At 42.0% G+C, this 22,309-nt stretch overlaps 1 protein-coding gene across 1 annotated transcript; it reads right to left on the reverse strand.

The window, feature by feature from the left end:
• Positions 1-4,176: 4,176 nt before the first annotated feature.
• On the reverse strand, positions 4,177-21,934 carry ar (androgen receptor). The gene is given in 8 exon segments (NM_001267639.1): positions 4,177-4,335; positions 4,679-4,830; positions 4,960-5,090; positions 8,546-8,690; positions 10,525-10,803; positions 14,855-14,971; positions 15,174-15,325; positions 20,883-21,934. Coding segments are annotated over 8 exon segments (2,187 nt in total).
• Positions 21,935-22,309: the final 375 nt, after the last annotated feature.

The raw sequence follows: 22,309 nt of genomic DNA on the forward strand, positions 1-22,309 counted from the left end.
ATTCACGCATTGCCCCGTCCCTAAAATGTTGTGAGGTAAGCCTCTATATGTTTGTTCAAGGCCATTTGGACTTGGAAATAAAATGATTGCATGCCACTACTTAACAGTATTTTGTACAATTACTTCAAACAGAGTCAGAATGGTTTTAATTGCCTTTAAAAGATGATGCAGCTTTACACATTTTAAAAACAAGTCACAAAAGGTAAAAATCATACAAGAGATTACTTTAAAAGTCAAGTGTTGGGACACCGAAACAGACAAACAAATCAATATATACAGTTACTGTGGCATTTACAAAGGATCAGGTTAATATGCAGTACACTGGGCACACACCAGCTTTTGTCAATTCACATCATACAAACACTAGTCTACTGTGATTAAATCATATTATTATTTTTTTAAATTACAGAGCAACGAGGTGGCTCATTAAGGTGCATGACTCACCGGCACTAGAAATGCCTTGAAATTGTAATGTATAATAAAAGTTAAAATAGCCTAAAAAAATCCCAACATTCTTTAGAACCAGCGTTAATTTAAAAGATAAAGAGTTGCTGCAACGCCGGTCTTACAATATAGTGCATTCAGGGATTTTGTGAGGTTTGATAAACAGCCATTGAAAGAAAAAAAATACAGGGGACCTAAAATACAGGTTCTCCAAACAATTGTACCGTTCTGTATATACGCTGTGTTTTTATTATGTTTTAATTAGGCTTCTGTGTGGTTTCAACTTCCCACTGAACTGCTGCTTTGTCAAACGACAGCAATCCCATTTATTCAAGTGCCAGCGCTATAATTAGCTGTTGTGGTGGGGTCAAGTGTCACGGATCGTCCAAACTTGTCTAGAGCTACTGGACTCCACTTTCTCCCCATCCCTGTTCACATAGCAAAGAGTGTATCAAAAGACAAATATGAATACATTCATTTCTGCAGATAAGGGACTCTAAAGTTTATGTATGAATCCGTTACAAAACACTACAAATGACTATAGTTAACTCATCACTTTGCACTATACAACAGATGTCCCATGCAATGAACAACGCTGACGCCGTCAGCCAGTCTACAAAAACACAGATACGTGGAGTGATACATGGATGTCCATGCATTTGCTTGGTGTAAAGCGAAATACAGTGCCTATATATAAACAATCACACGATGCATGCGTCTACAAGCTTGTGAAATAAATGGTGAATTGTTAAAAAGTGTTTTCATTTACAGAGTTATGAAACATTGTTGCAAAATGTACCACAGAATCAACCTTTCGTTTTAGTTCACGATGGATTGTGAGCGTGCTACACGTTTAGGTCACTGACTGAAAGACATTATTTCAGTGTAATTTAGTGGACCGAGATGTGTGTAAAAAGTGCCTCGTGTTTCAACGCCTTGGTTTACGATTCTTAAATAAAGTACAATAACTGATTTTGAGTCCATGATTGGATACCCTTCAACAGTTTTGACTCGGGGGTCTTTGATCAGTTTTCTTCAAGGCATTCTTCGGATTCTTTTTCTTGGTTTTTCATCTATGAGCTTTGGCAGGACAAGTCAAGGACTTTCACGTTTCACATCTAAAGCCCTTCCAGTTATAAGTTAGCTGTAAGTTTCTATTCGTCATCATGTTGGAACACGGCCGCAACGAATCTGAGATCGCTGGCGGTTTGAATCACGTTCCCATCCAGTGTTTGCCTGTATTTGGTGCCATGCTCTCGTCTTGTGTCCCTACAAGTCTCCCCGTCTCTGCACACTGCGATTGCAGCACGACGCTGTCAACAGCATGTTGCTGGGATGTTTTACGCTGCTGTAGGATGCCGCGCTGAGAGCAGGCCACTTACTTTTATTTGCTGAATCTTTTGCTTCAAGCTTGTTATTTAATCCAAGTATTTGCTTTGCCATCATGTGATTTGAAGTAAATGCAAAGCTAATCCAAAGGGGGTGGCAGGAGGGGGGGGGGGGGGGTGATTCTTTCTAAATATCTGTACTGACATAGTTTGGCATGTCTGTACAGAAAGATGATCTTTGGCAACTTCTTCAAAGATGGACTACAAAGTTTGGGTTACCAATAGTTATGTAGATGTGTATTTAAGAAAAGAGTACAGAAACTGCTTAAATTAAAATTCTCCACAATTTCACTTGTGCCAAGTACCTGCTTTGACAAGATTATCTTGTGTCAATGCTTAAAAATGTGTAATGAAAAAACAGCTTTACACATTCGCCGCCAATGTAATGTAAAAAGGTTTTAAGTGCAGAACGATAGTAAGCATGCAGTGCGTTCTGCAGATGTCTGTTATGTGCTGCATTGGATCAAATAACAGAGTGTTTACACTTTAACAGTATATAACTCAGGCGGTTTCTTTCATGCACGATCATCTTTGATTTCATAAATAGACAAGAGCAAATAGTGATGACCTGTCGAAATACTCTTTATGCTTGCAGGGAAAATTTACCGTCCCTTTAAATGGGTTTCCAGTCAGGGTCGATGGTAAACGTAGTTAATTGACCTTTTACCAAGAAAGCCCAGTTCCCCCGCTCGCCCAGATTCTCCTGCACAGCTAATGCAGCGTCCACCTCACTCCGCTGCATATCTTTGGACATGTACTTAAGTAAGGCTGATATGAATTCATCCTCACCCATAACATCCGCTGCACTCTTATTTTTGGAGTTAGTTTTCCCCGGTGCAATACAAGCGACGCAAAACAAGTAAGTTTTGTGTGATATTTTGTTGACTTTATCACCACAATGGAACTTTGCGACAGATTTAGGACGTTTATTTTAGCAGTATCTAGAGAACGGCCCGTGGCGGGGGCCGCCCAAAGGCCGAGGCTACAAATCCACGCTGACGTGGTGAGTCGTCCTCCCAAGCTTCCAAACTGTTTCACTGACACGTCAAATGACAGCTCTGGATACAGGAGCAACAACCGATTCTGCAGCTGTGAACTCAGCTTTCTTGGTCAATAGAATGGTACCCAAAGAGGAATTTATTGCTTCAAGCAGTTACATCCACCATCCACCCTGATATAAGGTGGAAAATCTTCCCTCTAAACAACACGACGTGCCGAATTGGTTGGATGGGTTCTGCCAGACGCAACAGCTGAGTCACAGCCTTCCATCTTGTTCACAGTGCTTCCCAAAGGACAAAGTAAATAAGTCTTTGACATTATTGAGAATTGAATCTTCAATATGTAAGTGAATGCTTGATAAACAAAGTCTTCAAAACATTTTTCTTTTTTTTTTACAGTCAGATAAAAACAAAAATACTGCAGCTTCTTCCGATTCCGGTCAGAACTACTTCAGCTAAATATTCAGTCAAACAACGTAGTTGTTGAGAGACTTGTGAGCCCAAGAGGTAGTAACAACAATGTTGTTTTCATTTCATAGTTGGATTTCCTTATCACTAAACAATACTCTACTTGGCTTGATTTAGTTTCAAATAAAGACAGCATTTGTCCAGACAGCAGACTTTACCTTTAATGACTGACCTGCAGCACCAAAAGTACTGGATACTCACACGTCAGCACAATCTGATGTTGCAGGTTCACTGTAAACAATGATGATGTTGCACATCAACTCTGTCTTTTACAGTACATTTTTTACATTTTAAGGCACTTAAGCACTTAAATGCCTCACGAGTTGTATTAACCACTCTAAATATCACAAGCAGGAACTTGGGTGCATCTGAAGGCAGCACTCAGAAAAACAGATTTTGGGAAGTTAATGGGGAAACAAGTATTTGTTTATTTCTGTGATCCAATTCTCATCTGCTCTTTGGCTGCCTCTTGTTTTTCAGTATTTCCGAATACCTTGTCATGTGTGTGTGTGTTATGAAGGTCACATGCAAAACTTCCAAAAATGTTTCTAACCTTGCTGCTTTTTGGTTGCTGCATTAATGATTTACAGAGTTACTGTGTATGTAAAGTAGAATCGCTGAAAACAAAAACTTTCCACTCACAAATAGCAGAGCTGTCAACAGGTGATGCCTTGCAGTGCCTCAGATAAAAGCTTTAACAGTTTTTGAACAACCTCAATTATGACTAAAAGGAACACAAAAAAAATGCTTGAGCAACAAAATAATGATTACAGGACAGGGCTAAGAGCCATTAGACTTGAAGATGTAGGTAAAAAGTACCTTCGTTAAAGTTTGTGGAGGCAGCAAAGAGGAGACATTTCTGGATCAATTAGAAGTCCCTACTCGTGAAACAAGATGGGTTTAGCCAAACCTGCCAGCATCTTTGGTACATGTACAGAGATAATCTCTCCAATCATCTCTGGGAAGCTGACCTTTGTCGGGAGCGACTGAGCCTGGACGAAAAGGTCAAATGTAAACTGGTGGAGCTTCTTTACCGTCTGAAACAGAAGAAAAAATAAAAATAAGGAACACAAGTTAAATCATTTGGATGAATTCAAAGTTTTCAGGAGACATGTTGCATGAAAATATATTACACATTATATCAAACTCCTGCCTCACAGATTCCGCTTCCACTGACCTGAATGCTGCATTTTTTTCCCGTGGGCCCGTGTGATAAGAGTTGCAACAACTTTTAAGCAAACTCGTGGACCTGCTGTTTCTTAAGACTCTCCTGCTGACTAGTTGCACCCACATGTTCAGATCCCACAAACTGTGCCTCTCCCCTCCGCTGGGGGAGGGAGGCATACATGCCAACCACGTGCATGAAGCCGTGCATCTCACCATCTGGAGGGAGTCCAGGAGTCGGGTGAGCTGGTAGAACCGCTGAGGACAATTGGCCGCCATCCGATAGCTAATGAGGCGATCGAGTTCGTTGATGTAGGTGAGACGCAGTTCGTCAAAGTACTTCTGACTCTTCAGACCCTCAACTGGAACTGGTGACAACCCAAAAAAAACAACAGTTTGGACAGCAGTTGTCTCTCTCTCCTGCATGCCCACTTACGGGGTGAAGTAAAGCAGTTTGTTTCTACGTTGTGAAGCTCAGTACACCGCAGAATACTCACGAATGCTGAAAAGAAGCAAGGCCTTCATGCAGAGGAACTCCTCCTGAGAAATCTGCAGCAGCAGGAACTCCTGTGAAAGATGTCTCATCCGTATGCAGTGCTCGTACATTGTGGACATTTGCATCCGATGTCTGCAGATTTAAAGAGGTCAGGATCATAAATGTGAAACGAAAGGAAAATTTGCAAATCCGAGAGTCAAAGAACAACTTGCTTTACAGCTTGGACATTTATTCTGTAATAAATAACTACTGAATGGCAAAGAATGTCAGGGGTTGGATCCATATCTATTAATGCTGTAATAGGGTCATTGGTACTGAATGATCCTTGAAAAATGAAGATCTCTGCAGCGGGGCCGTGGAGCAAGATGTTTAAAACACACAACTTCATTACATTAGAATCTCTTCCTTCATAAATGGCAATTTAAATTAAGTGGAATGTCCGTGTAATTTATAGTGTAATATTAAAAGCAGTGATTGGATATGTCATGTTCATCCCGCATGAATAATCTTCAGTTATTTGAAGGAGCTTGGGAGAAGAAGAGTGGGAGAACAGGCATCGTGATCAAAGTTCTATTCAGTGTGATTAAAACAATTGTGCCTTTATTACCACTGAAGAAAGAAACAGTTTGTAACATATTCCAGTGCTGTGAAGATATGCCATCGTACACACCGATCACGTACAACAGAGTTGCTGCACTGACACCCATTTCTAAACAATTATCAGAAAACTGCCCTCTCCGAATGCGCCGCGGCCGACTTCTTCAACAGTCTGATGGCTAACGGCTCATAAAGCAGAACATCTACTTCACCTGTAAATGACTGACACGCATAAAACAACCAAACTTAATGCAAAATGTAACCTTAGTTAACAGGTGAGTTGGACCGAAGGATCAGCTAGCCGGGCTCCGGCCAAAGTTAACAACATCTGCCAAATAGCACACCGGCTGTAACCTAGGAAATGTTATTTCTTTCTTCTTTTTTTATAATCTGTGTGGTTATTTGTTTTTTTTCAACAGACTATTTGGGGTAAAGAGCAGCTTAGCTTACTGCCGAGCTAAGCAGTAAGATATGATTCTTGGAAAGAAAAAAAAGCATATTTACCACTAACATAATAACTTCTTCAAGCTGAAAAGCTGAAAATGTGTGTATGATAACCTGCAACCATCGTAGAATCAATTTCTGTATCAACCGTCTTATGAGATAATACATCACAGCAGATATCGGTTTGTGCGTGTTAATATATTTCCATAAAATGTGAGAAAACCGGAGACCTTTCTGCCTGATGTGATAGGGGGATCGTTGCTGAGGTATATATAAGTAGTACACCTGCACTTTTAGTTCAATGAAAAACCCCAACAAGCTCCTCAATCTCAGTACTTAATTCAGTCCCCAATTACGGTGACTGTGCCGGGGTTTTTCCCCCTCTTAAGGAGGAAAGACTTGGCACAGCGGGAGACGGTAAGCAGCTCATTTAAAAGATGACAAGGAGCACTTAACATTTTATGCTAAATTTCTTTCAAATAGCTTGAATTATCCACCTTACTGATTTAAAAGGCCTCCACCAGCCCTAATTCAACCCTCAAAATCTAAACCACTGATCCCGCACTCTTTATAAAAACGCAGACCATGATATGGAAGTCGGTCTCCTTTAGTGTCAAAGGTGCGGAGGCTGGTAAAGCGATGTGGATTCCATCAAAAACATCCTCTCTTTAATTCCAACATGAAACTCTCAACGAGGGGAGTCTCCTGTATTTTCCCTCTCATCTAAACCCAGTGCTCATGCACAGGTATATTCTGTCTGCAGACGAAAAACACCTGCATGCAAATGACTCAATTGGGGAATGCAAAAAATGTGAAACAAGGAGATCTTGGTTCAGAGGAATTCTCCGCTGTCAGTCAGTTTGCATTTTTTTTCTTCAATTTATATAATTATTAACATAATCTGTTCAGATGCTCGTTGAGGTGTTACATTTAGCAAACAACAACTGCAAGCTGCATCATTAAGTGCTGTTGACATTATGGCTTTATTATCTCCATCAAGAAGCTACGTTTTCAGATCAGTTTGTTCGTCTGTTTTTCTGGGAAAGACTACTGAAAAGCTAGAGCTCCCGACTACCGTGAGCATTGGTGGGAGGCCGATAAAGAACCCATTTTCCCCACGCAGGCGGTCTTGGCGGCGGTCTGCGCTCTCCCAGTGCCCCTCTACATTGCCCCGTGTTATACCGTCAAGGGGCAAAGCTGTTTTGTCTATTGACTTAATTTTGCCATTATTGTTTTTATGGAGACCAAAATGGAAATAAAAAAGATCCAAATTGCATCAAGTTCACTTTGCTCATCACAAAGCTTTTTATTCAGTCTGTCCGTGGAGGAAGCTTTTTCAAATGGCAAAGAAACCATTAGGATGTCATAGTGTTGTTGTCGTATTGACGTTGTCAAGGTCATCTCCATTTGGAGACCAAAGGGGAACAGGAAGGAATTCATTAATGGACGTCCCTCATTTATTTAGTGAGGCGGTTTGAGTTTAGAGTACAAAACAGCAGCTTTAGAGCTGTAAATTCTAAATATACAGTTATTATAAGCAACTGTATGTTGTGGGGCTTTTGTAATCCACATGGAAAGTTTCATCACATTGAGACCACATTATTAAATATTCAAGCTATTTAATTCTCATTTTCACTTGGTACATTTGAACAACTACTTTATTTAAAGCTGTAATTATTCCGATCACATCCGCTAAGTAAGACCCGGCCTCACACTCGCTCACAAAGTCACACAATCATAACTGGGAGCTGCCCAGCTGCTGCGGTCTGTGAGCCACTGAGCAGCACCAAATGAGCAGTCTGGCTTTTGTTCATTTACTTTCCTGCCCAGATTCATCCTGCCAGTTTCAGATGGATCCTGATACTTTCCAGTTACTCCACTCTTTTAGTTTTATTTATAAATATAGAGTCCGATCGGGGTATAATCTATCAAAACATAACAATAGTGTAGTTTGCCTTAAAAACAAAACGTAGCAAGGGACGCTTTGTATATGCTGTCGATTTACATTAAAATAAATATTATAGAAATACTTTCTTTAAATATGACAGACAGTATCCGTCAGCCACGAGCTTTTAAAGTGCCTGTTTGTTTAAAGTAGAGGAACATCAGCGCTGCACATGAAGTAGAATGGACAAACATTCGAGGGGACAAACTAAAACCATTAATATTCCCGACTAGCACTCACGCACACCCAACGACTGTTGTCTGTCATGAGTAATATTCAGAGTGAATCAACTTCAGCAGGGGTGGGAGAGTTTGAATGCTGCAAACTAATGTTCCTCCCTTTAATCTCACATTGACAAAAGAACACCTAAGGAGGGAATTGGATGAACACGATTCAAAAAAGGCCTGCCAAAAATGTTAGAGATGTCTTTGTGTTTTTAGACGAAGACAGAGAGAAACTGATACGTCTGTATTATGTACGACGTCGCCAACTCACTCGCGGAGTATATATATATATATATATATACATATATAAAATGATGTTGTTCACCCACTGATGAAATCGTTTTAGAGAACACCATTGAATTCAGAGGTGTACATACTCATTGAACACAAGATCCGGGGCGAAGTAAAGCATCCTGCCGTTGACGTTCTTATACGACCTCCATCCCAGAGCAAACACCATCACCCCCATCCACGAATGTTGGATGACAGTCATTTGGTCGTCCACGTGGAGATTTCTGAACCCTGAGGACAAAGATTCAGCCGAATGAAGTGCAACATTACGGCATATTTTGTACTAATAGAAGCACGAATCCTCGTGCGGTAAAGTGATAACCAAAATAGCTTTTAATACACTGGGGCAACACAATGACCATTATTGAAACCATTTTTAATTGGTCTCCTACTTTTTCTCTCTGGCAGACAGTATGAAATATTTCTTTAGGGATGATAACTTCGCAAGAAACTGTAAAGTAACTTGAGATTCCCCAAGGATCAATTATAGAGCCGCTAGTTTTTAATCAATATATGACATCCCTCGGTGGTGTTGACGCCATGCCCAGCATTCCTTTCCCTATCAATGCGTATCATGTTTGAAATGACACAGGACCGCTGACGCGCTTTTATGTCAACGCCCTCAATCATGAGTGTTGCCCGAATTACAAATGATGAATTAAGACGTATCCCAGTGCAGATTATCTGCAGAGAAGTAAGAGGACAAATCACACATAAAACAGTGTGCATAAGTATACTTAAAGTTGCTATTGCAGCAAAGGGGTTGGAACAAGTACCAACATGTAGGCAATGAATTCCGATGCAAGTTTTGAATGTTCTTTAAAAGGGTCCATTGGATGAAAATTGTTCTCGTGGAGAAATCATTTCTTGCCTCTCTCATTTAAAAAATGGATTTGGAAAAACATAATACTGAATGGAAATAATATAATTTATAACCAAAAGCTTGAACAGATTTTATGTTCTTTCAAGGCACGGAACATAAATGCTCCCGCTGACCACGTCCTTGTAACCACGCAGGATAGTCGTCTTAGCCCATGAAAATTATAATCAGCGCTCACATTGTTCTCTGCAGTCGGTTCTAATCACACGCTGTCTCGTTCTGTCTTGTTCACATAGCTTATATCTTCTCATGTTGACTTGTCTAAATTACTTTATTGTTGTTTTCAGGGTTTGCTCTATAACTAAAATTGGATCAGGATTAAACAGAATATTATTTACAGGGTCTAGTTCTCAAAGAGAGAAACAAAATGGAATTTTGTAGAAGTCAGCTTTGGTAGCAAGCAAAAGAACGTTGGTGTCACTCTGATTTAAACGTTAAGGCTTATTCCCCATATCAGACTTTTATCATCTGAAGCTCCAGCGTGGGCGCTTTGCAATTCATGTGTAATATTCAACTTTTAGCTTTTCCAAAGTGCAGCACTTAAACTTTAGTAGAGGTCGCTTACAGTTTTCATGCGATGGTAAATATCCAGCCAAGTGTCTGACAGCGGTGTTGATCAACTTAGAAGTTACAGCGTTAGTCTGGCTTTTGATTGGAAATTGAGTTTAATTATTTATTCTATTGCATTCATGTTTTTTTTCAAACTCTAAAACGATGTTTGTTCCAATTTTTTAATCTACTTGTATTGCTCTGTTTGAACTATTCTATTAATTTAACTTTTGTTTCGATCCTTTCTATGTGTTTTGTAAAGTTAACATTAAATAGCAAAAGCGGAGAAATGTGACAAAAGAGCTGGTTCCCTGCTTTGCGTCACTGGTTGGATCATGAAACGAAACCATATATTTCTGTCATAATAAAAATAATCGATACCTACAGCTGTTATATTCAGGATAGTTACATTAACAACAGATCACATGATCATTAGTATGTGATATGGTTCCATCGCATTGCTGACTATGGAGCCTTTTTGTTTACCTCATTTTTAAAAATTTCACTAAGCTTGTTGCTGTCGTGATTCGTTCCCACAGAATCATAAACCTGTCAGGCGGACACATTTTGCGCCAAGCCGGTGAACACGGTGAGGCATTCAGCATCTAAAAAAAAAAACCTCAAGTAATGTCTTACCTGGCAATCCTTTCGCCCATTTGACCACTTTGACCAGTTGTCTCTCTCCCAGCTCGTTGAGGCTGGTGAGCAGCGAGGCGGCAGAGTCCGGTTGGCCGTAGTCGTGCCCTGCGTTCACCACCTCGGGTTCAATGGACTCCAGGATGTTGAGGAAGACCATTTGTGTGTTGAAGTTCAGACCCGATTTAGGAGAGAAATTCTGGATGACTTCTAAGGGGTCCTTCAGGGGAGGTTCCTCCTCCGGGATTTTCTGTTGTCCGATCTTCTTCAGCTTACGGGCTGCAAACAAAAGCACGGAAATAAGAATCCGTTCATATATTATTATCTTCATGCTATTTTAACAGACAAGCAGTTAAGAAGCGAGTCATTAATATCTAAGCCGAGACAACCGTATTCATTCACCAAATTCAGTTGTCCTCTGAAATAGGGGATCTCAAAGTCAGTAGAAGGTCATCATATGGTTCAGAGCTGCACGGAAAGTCTTTGGTTTTGGGATTGTCCTGATAAAAGTTGATCTATTGTTCATGAAAAAAACTTTCTCCTCAACCCCAAAGACTTTTCCTCAGCTGGTTCGGTTATTTCTTGCTTCAACAGGTCTGGCAGTAATCAGACCCGGGTGTGGCAAGCGTAACTGAACCCAGCTTTCATTTTGTGGTTAATCACAGTGCAGTCGTTGTTTGCCAATACTGCTATAAAAATGAGTTTGTTGTGATCTGAAACATTTACGTGTGACAAATGTGCAGAAAATCAGAAACCAGGAAGGGGACCAATACGATTGCAGCTTGATGTGCAGACTGACTTGACGACGCTCGTCAGAACAAGATTTCCCTTTCAGACTACAATCAATCACAGACACTATCGGATGTATTTATCAGCAGTGAATTGAACATCTATAAGAATACATCCTCTTAGTTCGTTAACGCTACATATGGTAATCAAAACTGTACCGAGATTGACGGTAATTCATAAGAAATGTTTCATCATAGTGAAACTTTAGGTTTTAATGGGAAATATCTATTTTACCACAAAACACTCTACACTGACCGATTAATAGCGTTGAAGGTATTGAGTCATATTCCAATTAAAAGAAAACTCTCTGAGTGGAACCTTATCTGGTGGAAAGCCTTTCTAGTCATCTTATATCAGAGCTTGCTGGTCAATACATTTTTTTCAAGCAAAAGGTTTGGAAGAGCATTGAAAATATATTATAATAAAGCTCTGCCCCTCAATAAAGCATGCGTGTTTGAATTACACGTATGTTTCCTAAAACACAGCAAATCATGTAGGTATTAACAGACAACAAAAAGTGGGAAATAAAGTACTGAATGCTTAAAAACAGAAGACTGGCTCATCTTGAGCAATGAAAAGCTGCAATTTCTCTCCCACAAAGAGCCGAGGCAGCTGCTCCATACGACAACCTGCACTTAGAAACTAAATTGCAGCGAGTGGAGTAGACGTCCATGTACAGTAAGTAGTGATACAACTAAACTGGGATGGTTGTATTCTGCTGAACAGCTGCCAAATGCATTGGGTTCTTTTACAGTCATGGTTTAACATCACTACCGTTACTGCACTCGATAACCGACTGCTTTCTTCCCACAAGTTAGAAGCGCAGCTCGTTACTTCGGTCCGAGCTGCACTGAGTGACAGACAAATATAAAGAGCGACTTGGGGCTGAGAAATTGGGGAATTGAAGGACAGAGAATTCTGATGTTCACTTATGTTTCATTCATAGTCTCAATTAGCTGGAAATCCTCTTTAAAACAAGTGTATTCATTTGACATTTAATCCGTTTTAGCTATAAGAGGTAAAAACAACACTTCATGGAATCAACCTATGAGGCAAAATCATTTCTTAAATCCATTATATCAATGTTGACAGGCAGGTAAAATGGCATCCATTGTAATGCAATTGGGTCTTGCAGCGTCTGTGCAGAGAATCTCATTAAACCCGCAGCCTAACTTTCTAGTTCACTGAAAATCCGGCTATGGACACAATTTAAGAGGCTCAAAAGCACCTGGATTGAAAGACAATTGTGGATTATATAAGAAGTATAATTGACACATCTCACATTTTCTGTCTAATCTGATATCAAACATCTCAAATAATAATGGTTAATTAAAAATTCCTTCCCAGGATTCAGTTGTACACAGGCAGGCATCTGATCTTTACAGAGTACAGTGTAAATAAGGCGGGTTGAGCTAACCTTAAGATCCCCAAACTTGACTTGAAGCCAATACAAATAGGTGGTCGACATCCAAAAAACGATGGCTTCAAGCCCTTTTGCTTCACAGACAGAACGATTAAGTTGTCGCGTCGTTGTTAACTTCGCTGACTGACCAGCACACTGAGCTGTGTCGGCTGATGCAATCGATTGTTTCCAGCTCAAACCGACCTCGGCTGAATAAGCTGCAGACGTATCCATTACGGGCCCATTTTCACTCAAATCAAATTGGACATGTAAAACTTATTGGACATTTTCCCCTCAATATACTCACATTTTGTGGACCACTTCCCTCTGTGTCATTACCCGTCTCATCACCATTATAATCACCATCTTTATCCCGACTGCCATTTTAGGTTGGCAGGCGCGTCTTGATTGCAAAAAAAAACTTGAAGGTCAGTTTAGCACGTTCTCCTCCTCTCGAAATGCCTTTTTGTAATGTGTGCCTTCGCAGATCCCACTTTACTCTCACTTTGGTGTCCAGGTTGTAGATGTCATTACATCATTAGCTCACCGATGTTAGTTGTGTTTCTGGAAGACTTTGAGGGACTAATGTGTCGGAAAGTCTGACTGGAAGAAATGCGACGTTCCAAAAAGACTTTCCTCGCTTTCTTCTTCCTGATGGTAAAAGCTTTAAACGAACGGCCAAGTGGTCTGAAAGCCCCGCCCTTCTATGAAAAATCAAATCTGCTCATCACAAAAAAGTTTAAAAACCACGTCGACGCGCATCTGTCCTCTGGGAAATGAAATTAGCGCGCTGCATTTGCTATTGAGAGCGGCCGGTCGTGTGAGTCATGAACTAACTCCCACTCGCTGCAGGTGAAATGGAAACCGAAGTGGCTTTTTGGACTAATGTCAAGCACACTTTGGGCTAGAGACACAATTTGTTCGGGAGGTTCAGTTCATGAACTGTAAATGGTTTTAAGAGTAATCAAATCTGCGCGCCTTCTTTTTGCATTTCTACACAAGCAGCCGCGCGGTGCAGCCTCCCTTCAGCCGGCTGCGGGAGGAATCGGCCAGTCGCCTCCCTGCGCTGCTTGTATTTGTGGGTGCAATTATCATTCCAGGAATAATGTGGAATTCAAATTAGAGAAATGAAACCTTTTGAGCAGTTCATAATAACCGTGCTTTTCAATCTTGAACAGATGCCAAATTTAACAAAGCTTCAAAAATTGTATGTATTTGCTGCTCCTCCGGCCTCCCAAAGCACGAGGAGAGAAACTACAAAACGGAATATGATGAGATCTAATGATTGAAGTTTATCATTTAATTGATACATACAAAATGCAGAGTCAAACCTCAATTTTGAGTTAAAAACCCTCTGGGATAATAAGTATAATTTTTCTGCCTGCACTTTTAAAAATGATTGTCATAAATTTTCCTGTGAAATGCATTGAGGGAATTACATGTCCAGGACGAGAGTGTCTGTGAAAGGAAGCTCTTTTAAGCCACAACTAGAAAAGGTGTTCCTTTTTACTCACAATCGCAGCATTAGATCACATTTTCCCTCCATGGGTTTGTCAGTGACTGGTGGCAAAATTACCAGCATGTCTGCTGCTTTAATTCACATGTCTCATGTCAGCTTTGTGCTTCGAGTACAATTTTCACCGTTAACAGAATGGGAAAATGGAAGAGAGTGAAAATTGAACACAAGACTAAAATTAGTCCACTACATGTCAATCTTTACAGCCTAATATGACGAACAGGTGCGAGTGACAGTAAGGAGAAGTGAATGGAATAGGTCTAAATTGCATGGCAGCGCAGTCAGGGGCTTGATTATCAGTAACATCCCCTATTGTGATGATGCTGCAATTGAAGAGAGGCAGCTCGGATGTGCAGTGTGGAGAGAATAAAGTACTTGGTCCTCGGCAGCCACTTTTAGGACTTCACTTTCTCTGTAGTGTGCTTTGTTCATACACTGTCTAGTGCACAGTGGTTATTGTATTCCCTGCTGCACAGACGTATGCATTTTGAGGGCCTATTTCTGCGGCACAAATTCTTTGTCTTAAGTGAAACGCAACTGATTGTCATCCCAACAAAATATTCCGCGTTCGCAATCATCGTTTCTCCTAAAAGCAGATTTAAGTATTTTAATTACATATTTACCTCCGAGAGTCATTCCGGCTTCGAAACACTTCTTCAGCCGACAGGATGGACAGTTCTTCCTTCTTAGCTTATCAATAGTGCAGTCGTTTTTGCTCGCGCACAAGTATTTCTGTTTGCCTAAGCGGACAGAGAAACCAGAGGTACACAATCTGTTACGTTATTGAAAACATAAGAAACATTGGGCATTTACAGAATCTGGGTTCCAGCTAAGATAAAAGGGATTAGCTGTTGAGCACTGGCATTAAAGTGGAAAAACTGGGCCCGAGTGACCCCCCCCCCCCTCCCACCCCCGCCTCCACTCCCCCTTCTTGTGTTTTACCTTCCGCAGCCCTTTTGAAGAAAACCTTGCAGCTGCCACAGGTGAGCGCGCCGTAATGACAGCCAGATGCCTCGTCCGAACAAATCAGGCACATCCTCTGTGGCGGAAAGAAGAACTCCATTGGGAACATGTGCTCCCTGCCAGCCTCAAACCTGCAGTAAAACATACGAAACAGGACTGCTATAAAAGATCAACAGGACACTCGTAAAAACACGGTATTAAATGGACTAATTGAATTCATTCTCATTCAAAATCCCTGGTCACAGCTTGGACGTATCAGAGCATGGCATTTGTTTGTCCATTGTTTTTTTTTCTTTTTATTATCTTGTGAAACTAAATGCTAATTTTAAAGCCGTACTCCGAGAGCGAGACCACAGCGTATCCATAGTGTTTCACTGGTTTAATGGTCCCCAAAAGGCAACCACAGAGCGCATGTACTCTTCCCTCCCCAGAGCCCTGCGGAGGCCTCTCGGTGAGCGATTCAAGGAGGACACAGAGTGTGATGACAGAACGTGTGGGAAAGATCATAGAGCCAACACTGCGGCCAAGGGGTTTGGAGGGGGCGTGAGGGGGGGTTCAGCCTTGAACACGGAGAGATTGGAAAGGGTTCAGTCATAACGTTGCCTCAGTGACGCGCAACTGCGGATATCAAGATTTGCAGCAAAAAACACAAGGATTAAGCACAACTGTGACCTTATTGATTTTAGGTGCCGGGGGAACCAAAATGATTCAGAAAAATGGGGGAACTAACGTTGAAAAAGGAAAGTGAGGAGGGCTTTATATCTAGTATACGTTTTTATCCAAACAATACGAGCTCTGAAGGGATCACGGCTCTGGAACATTTTTTTTAGATGTCAAGGGAGCAGGGCTGTAACCAACAGTGGCTTGAAAGTGACTTGTTGAAATGGCAATAAAAATGTGGTTTAAGATTAACCCCTGTGAGGCTTTCAATTGGTGAGAGACAAGTGCCAAACCACATTTACCAGATTTTACTGGGATAAAAAAATGGTAACATTTCTCATATACTATTAAAAGGTTAAAGGGTTGTCCTTTACATTTAAAAAATAAAAATCGTGGTTTGGGATGGCCTAAACTATTGTTGACGGGGCGGCACGCTGCCACGTGAGGAATACATACATAATTATATCATTAAGTGATGCCATCATAACTGAGCAACGGCCAGCTAAGACGGGGTCCCGGGGAAGACACACCACTATGTGGAGAGGGAAAGAGACGCTCGGGCTCCCCTGCTGGAGACCCGAACCCAGATGAATGAATGATAAATGATCTCATCATGAACAAGATCTATTTTTCCAGGCCAGAGGACGACAAAAGGCAAAAATAAATGTAATAAAACGTATTAATTAAAGCAAGAAATATCAACACATAAGATGCACGAGACAAGATAACACATTTCAGCTAAATGTGTTCTATTACATTATTCTGTCACTTAAGCACTTCAGTACTGCAATTAAATCAAATCAGACAATTTAAACAGCAAAAAAGTTGGGATAAAATATCCAGCAATAATCTCAGATAAAAGATGTGTTTGCATTAGTAAAATGTTTTTTTATTTATTCAAAACCCTTTTTCTGCAGCCTGAAGCCTTTAGACTCTGGCTGCAAAGGTCAGGCCACTTTAAGTCCTGAATCACGACTTAGAAACTGCAAGCTGAGCCCCACCTGAGGACCAGATGATGCTACTTAATCCACTTGCGTGACCAAAATACCTGATATTATTACAAAGATTTGCTTCAGCTTGCTTGATTTTACTGCTAGACTAAAATGCATCAATGGAAACATCAAAGCTGCAGTGAGTGTGAGTCTAGAAATGTTGCAGTGTTGCTTAATGAGCAAAAACATCTGTTTTCACTCATTTGTGAGGTAGAAACATGCAGCTCCTCCGTGGTGACAAGATATCATCACGGACTGGCTCTCTTCACTGAAATCCTACACTGTACATTTGTCTTCGGTGGTAAGTGGCGTGATTTACTCGCGCTCCACTCTGGACTTAACTCACTTCCCTTTGCGCACAGATGACTCCAGAGTCTGCTTCTCGGACTGCTCTTTACTAAAGACTAAAGAAGTCTGGTTGACTGAGGATAAATTCATCACCTCCGTCTGTTTTTGCGGCAAATACCAGCAAAGCAATCCTGTTAAAAAGTCTGTTGGAATAATTACAGGAAATGAGATCTTTGCCCAAAACTGGAATCCCTCATGTGGTCTACAGATGGACCAGTGTGACCAGGGTGATTTCGCCAATATTTGTAATACCCATTGATGTTTTTCTCAGATGGCCCCTCCTCTGTAGTGAACTACGTACTGAGGATCCTCCACATGTTGAGACTGGTTCAAAGCGAAACACATTTATCTCCCGCTTGGAGTCATTATTTTGCCAATAGACTCAGCCTGTAAATGTGTTCGCTTCACCAAATGTTTTCGTTCGGCTCCGCCCGCTGCCGTCTGCAGCCACGTCGTCCCTCCCCACAAGGCCACGCGTTACTTAGCAACTCTCGACTGTCACCCGACTCACCTTCCTAGATCCCCCATTACTCCCCACGGTATTTATACCACGACCATCACCGCCCGCTCAGGGTCATCCGCGGCAACCAGAAACAAGTCCCAAATCAACAGGTGATTATTCATGCGAGAGGACATCTTTGCAATTTGGTGACAGCGATTAATCATCAGAGCAATGGCCATATTATGGCGGCTGGGGGTTCACGCGGCCTGCTTCCTTGTCACCACAACAATAGATGAAGGTCACTGTTGCGGTTGTTGTTTTTTTCTAGACAAACCACGTACACATATCCTGATTGGAGCGGCCTAAATGCAGGGGGTTGTCGTCTTCTTACAACAATATTCAGCAAAAGTGTTATTGTTTCATAATCACGCATCCCGGTGGTTGTGTTTTAATCAGTTTATGTTAATGGGAAAGAAATTGTGAACAAAATGCAAACAGCTAAAGGTTATAGGGGGATTCTTCTGGATAGCTCAGATCTGGAGCAGGACCCGAACACGGCCCTGTACTGCTGACCTAGAATTTAACAGTGAATACCATAGAAACCCAAACTGAGGTCTGGCTTTGGACTCCAGTCACAGATCACATGCCTCTCAACTTTTCCAGTGATTTCTGACTCAGCCGACAGTCCAACGATTTAAATAAAGGAAAATTGCCTTAGAAATAAAACCAGCATGTATCTTTTGCCATCGGGCAAAGTATGTTTAGGGCTCCATGTCTCCTTAATTGAAAGCAGATGAGGTCGGAGCACAGCTCGGCAGACCTCCGTACCTCCAAATTTCAGCTCCTTACTTGGGACATCGGAAGTGGTTTCACATGTGAGAACACCACTGATCACAGGTATTTTGATTGGTTATAAAAAATAAGCCTAATAAATCAGGTTGAAAAATACAATAAATAAACAGGAGGTTTCTCTCATGACGGGGAACCAATAAACACACCTTTCTGTCATTGGGTTCAATGATTTAGTTTGTTGCAGGGCTCATAAAACACTGGGTGTGCCCATATTGATATTTGACTGATGCATCACGTTGGCATGTGTACATGTAGACACTCAGAGACATTTTCTCAGTAACCTAGACAGCTCTCATTGAGACCGCCGTGACAGCAGGAGGGGGGATTTGGCAACGGCACCGCTGAAGGAACCATTGTTAACATTTTCCTTTTTTGGACTACAACTAGACAATGAACAGTTACCGTGTTCCTCCGACACGTTGACTGAACACCTCATGGTGAAGGTATAGACGCTGTAGGTAGATACCGTTTATTTAAACCACTGGATGAGCCGTTTTGCTGCAGTAACATGTCTTCTTTCAGACAAGTGGAAATCAACACGTGTGTTTATTTTACCACTTGGAGTATTTGCGTCTGTTTCTCGTGCGTTTACCAAAGGGTTGCATTACATAATGCCTCAATCAGATATTTAAACACGTTAGTTAATTATTCTTCCGAATTTTAGGTCATTTTGCAGCACACACCTTAAAGGCAGTTTTCCGATCTATATTTACAAGATCTGTACAGAGGCTTTGTTTGTATTCACAGGCAGATTTATAGAACATTTTATTTCTAAATACATGGCCACAATGTATTTTTTAATGTCTCCCTCTCATTGTGAAGTAATAAAAAAGGCATCCTAAACAAAATGAAAAGAATTTCGAACAATACTTGATTCAATGTTCAGATTTTTGTTCTGGAAATGTATTTATGCAAATGAATACTCCTTTGAATATTCAATCAACTGAGGATGTTTCATCAGGAATTAGGAACATTTATTCCTAAAAATATGTTAGACATACAAGGAATTTGACTTGGTGATATCCATTTTGTTACCGTTTATTTCCCTGTGGTGCCTCATTTTAAAGATGTCATCGTGGCCTTAATTTATTGTTTATTTAGTTTTTTAGGTATCACTCAATTCTCACTAATATTATTTTTTGATATTAGCATCCTTGCCTTTATTCTGTCAGCTTTTATTCAGGTATTGTGTTGTTTGGTTTTCTACGATCCGGTTTTGAAAAATCTAAAATTCAATAAGCCCAAAAAATAACACCTACACGGCTTCATCCATATTCCTTGTTCATACATATGTAATTTAGTAACACTCACACTAGTCATGCAGTAAATGCTGGTGTCCAGTGTTGTCAAGCATCCATCACCACGGTGAAAGTAATGATGACGTCAGCTGGAGCCGTGCACATGTCAGCCTTTGCCTTTAAGTTAACGTGAACACTCACATCCGGGAGAATGTGCCAACATGACCGCTGACACGAAAGCTTTGGAATCATTAGTCCGGTTATTGACAAGTGTCGGACGTCGTTAGGAACTACAAACGTTTCCCCTCTCCTCTCGGAAACTGTGTGCACTCAGGTTTATGATGTGAATCTAACTATTCAGTGGAGATATTCCCTCACAGGAGGACTAGATTTACGCTGGTATATTTATTCACTGGGTGTATTTATAAATACTTTCTTCGTAGATGTTATGAGCAGGTACCTCCAACACAACAATGACAACTCCATTTCTTTCATGTTTGATGACACAGTCGAGAACAAGCACAGATTTGTCGTAGAACAGAACTTATATAGATGTCAGAAATATTATAGATGTCAGTACTTTATCTGTATATTTAGCTTATTGTTTTGTCTTTTTTTTTACATTAATAAAAAGGAAATGGTTAAATTAAATATTATATATAAAATACTATATTATCATTAGGAACTTTGTCAGTGATGTTTGATATATAATAACTTCAAATCAGCTCAGTGTTGCACATCAGCAGCTTGTGAACCAGACAAACATTTTCCTTCCTCAAATTGCAGTGCCACCTCGGTTTAATTTTGAACTGTGAAAGTAGGCTGATAACTTCATGAAGAAAACCCAAAGCAGAAGAAAATGGGCTCAGTTTGCCATTTGGTTTCTAAATTAAAAATAAGAATAAATGTATAAGAATAAACGTTTTCCTTTTCTGCCGTAAATGCATTTTAAAAAAAGCATCATGAAAACAAATCCATCAACATCTACAAAGACGAAGGCGTTATATGATGACTCATTTTGTTTTGCCCTAACCCAAAGCAAAAGCAACTCGTGTCTGTTGCAAAGGTCAAAGCAAACTCACCCACTTCCTCCCTAACGTGACAACCGACTCACGTTACCGGTATTATTGTGAATATTCGTAACATCACCGTGTACCTGGTGTCATTGTAGGTGACGTCCAGCCACTCGCCGACTTCGGTCTTCACGTAGTTGGAGTTTGGGTACGGCGGCCTCAGCATCCCGCCGGGGTACCACTGCTCGGGACGCACGACGCTCCTCTCGTGTGGATTGCATGCGAACGCGGGGTTGGTGTCCGTGCCGTGCGCGTTCATGCACTGCCTGGAGCCCCAACACTGGGCGTCGTACTTCTCATTCGGGGTGTAAACCCCGGCCCACGGCGCCCCGGCAGACTCGCCGTCCTCGCACTTCACTTTGACGCCGTACTGCGCCGGCTGGTAACCGCCGAACTTGTTCTCCGTGGCTCCTCCGAAGTCCGCCGCACTGTCCGGGTGCTCGTAGATCCGGCACGCGCGCGGCGCGGCGCTCCGGCCGAAGTGCGCAAAGTTGCCCGGCGCGGCCGGCGCGTATTCGCAGGACGAAGCGTGCGCCGCGTCCAGATGCTCGATCTCCTCCGAAGTCACCTCGTCGGCCTCGCACGGCGCGAAGTTGCGCTCGTGCGCAGACGCCCGAGTCGGGGTGCCGACGTGTTGGAGACGCGCGGCCGTCTCGGAACTTTTGAACATCTCAACCAGTTGCTTCTGGCCGTGCAGGGGCCGGTCGTCCCGGTCCGGGTACTTGTACGCGCCACCGGGACAGTTCACATTCATGAACAGATACTCCCCGCGCGTTTGCTCGCTGGCGGCGCAGGGGGGGAAAGCGACGTCCAAGTCGCTCGCGTCGTTGGGCTCCATGGTCAGTCCCAGCGACACGGACACGGCTTTGCAGAGCTCCCTGGCTGTTTCTGAGATTGTGGCGCAGGCGGAAAAAGAGCGACTGTCGCCCACACGGCAGTCAGCGTTTAACAGCTCCTCCTGAGGAGCAGCAGCTGTCTGGCAGCAGGGGTTTTCCATGTCACGGGCTAGCGGACCAACGTGTCCGGAGCCAAAAATGTTCGCGTCCGCATTGTTGCGCTCTTTTAGCGTGTCCGCGCCGTTCCCCGTTGATGTTTGCGCGATGCACTCCCGACTTTCTTCGGTTTTTAGCGCCATGCTGCGAGCGCTCGTAGCGTCGCCCCCTTTTTTTTACCACCCCCTCCCTCCTGTCCGATTACTGCTGCGAGATATCTGTCGGTTAGTTTGGCTAATTTACCCCCCCCCCCCCCCTTTCACCCCACCCGAAAAAAAGTGTTTACTCGGCCAAGAGAGCGAAGTTTGCGGGCCAAAGGTCTCTGCGGCGACTGTCACGCAGAGCGGCTTTTTTTTTTTTTTTTGGTGACGGTCCTTCAGGAAGCGACAAGAGAGACAAACTCCTCCTGAACTGAGATTCACGCAGTCAGAGACGTTCGAATTGGGTTCGATGTGAAGTGAATTCATCGGAGGACTTTTGTAACCTATCTGGCAAACCGCTGGAACCCCCCCCCCCCC

This window comes from Gasterosteus aculeatus, chromosome 7 (assembly GCF_964276395.1).
Source record: "Gasterosteus aculeatus chromosome 7, fGasAcu3.hap1.1, whole genome shotgun sequence".
NCBI lineage: Eukaryota > Metazoa > Chordata > Actinopteri > Perciformes > Gasterosteidae > Gasterosteus > Gasterosteus aculeatus.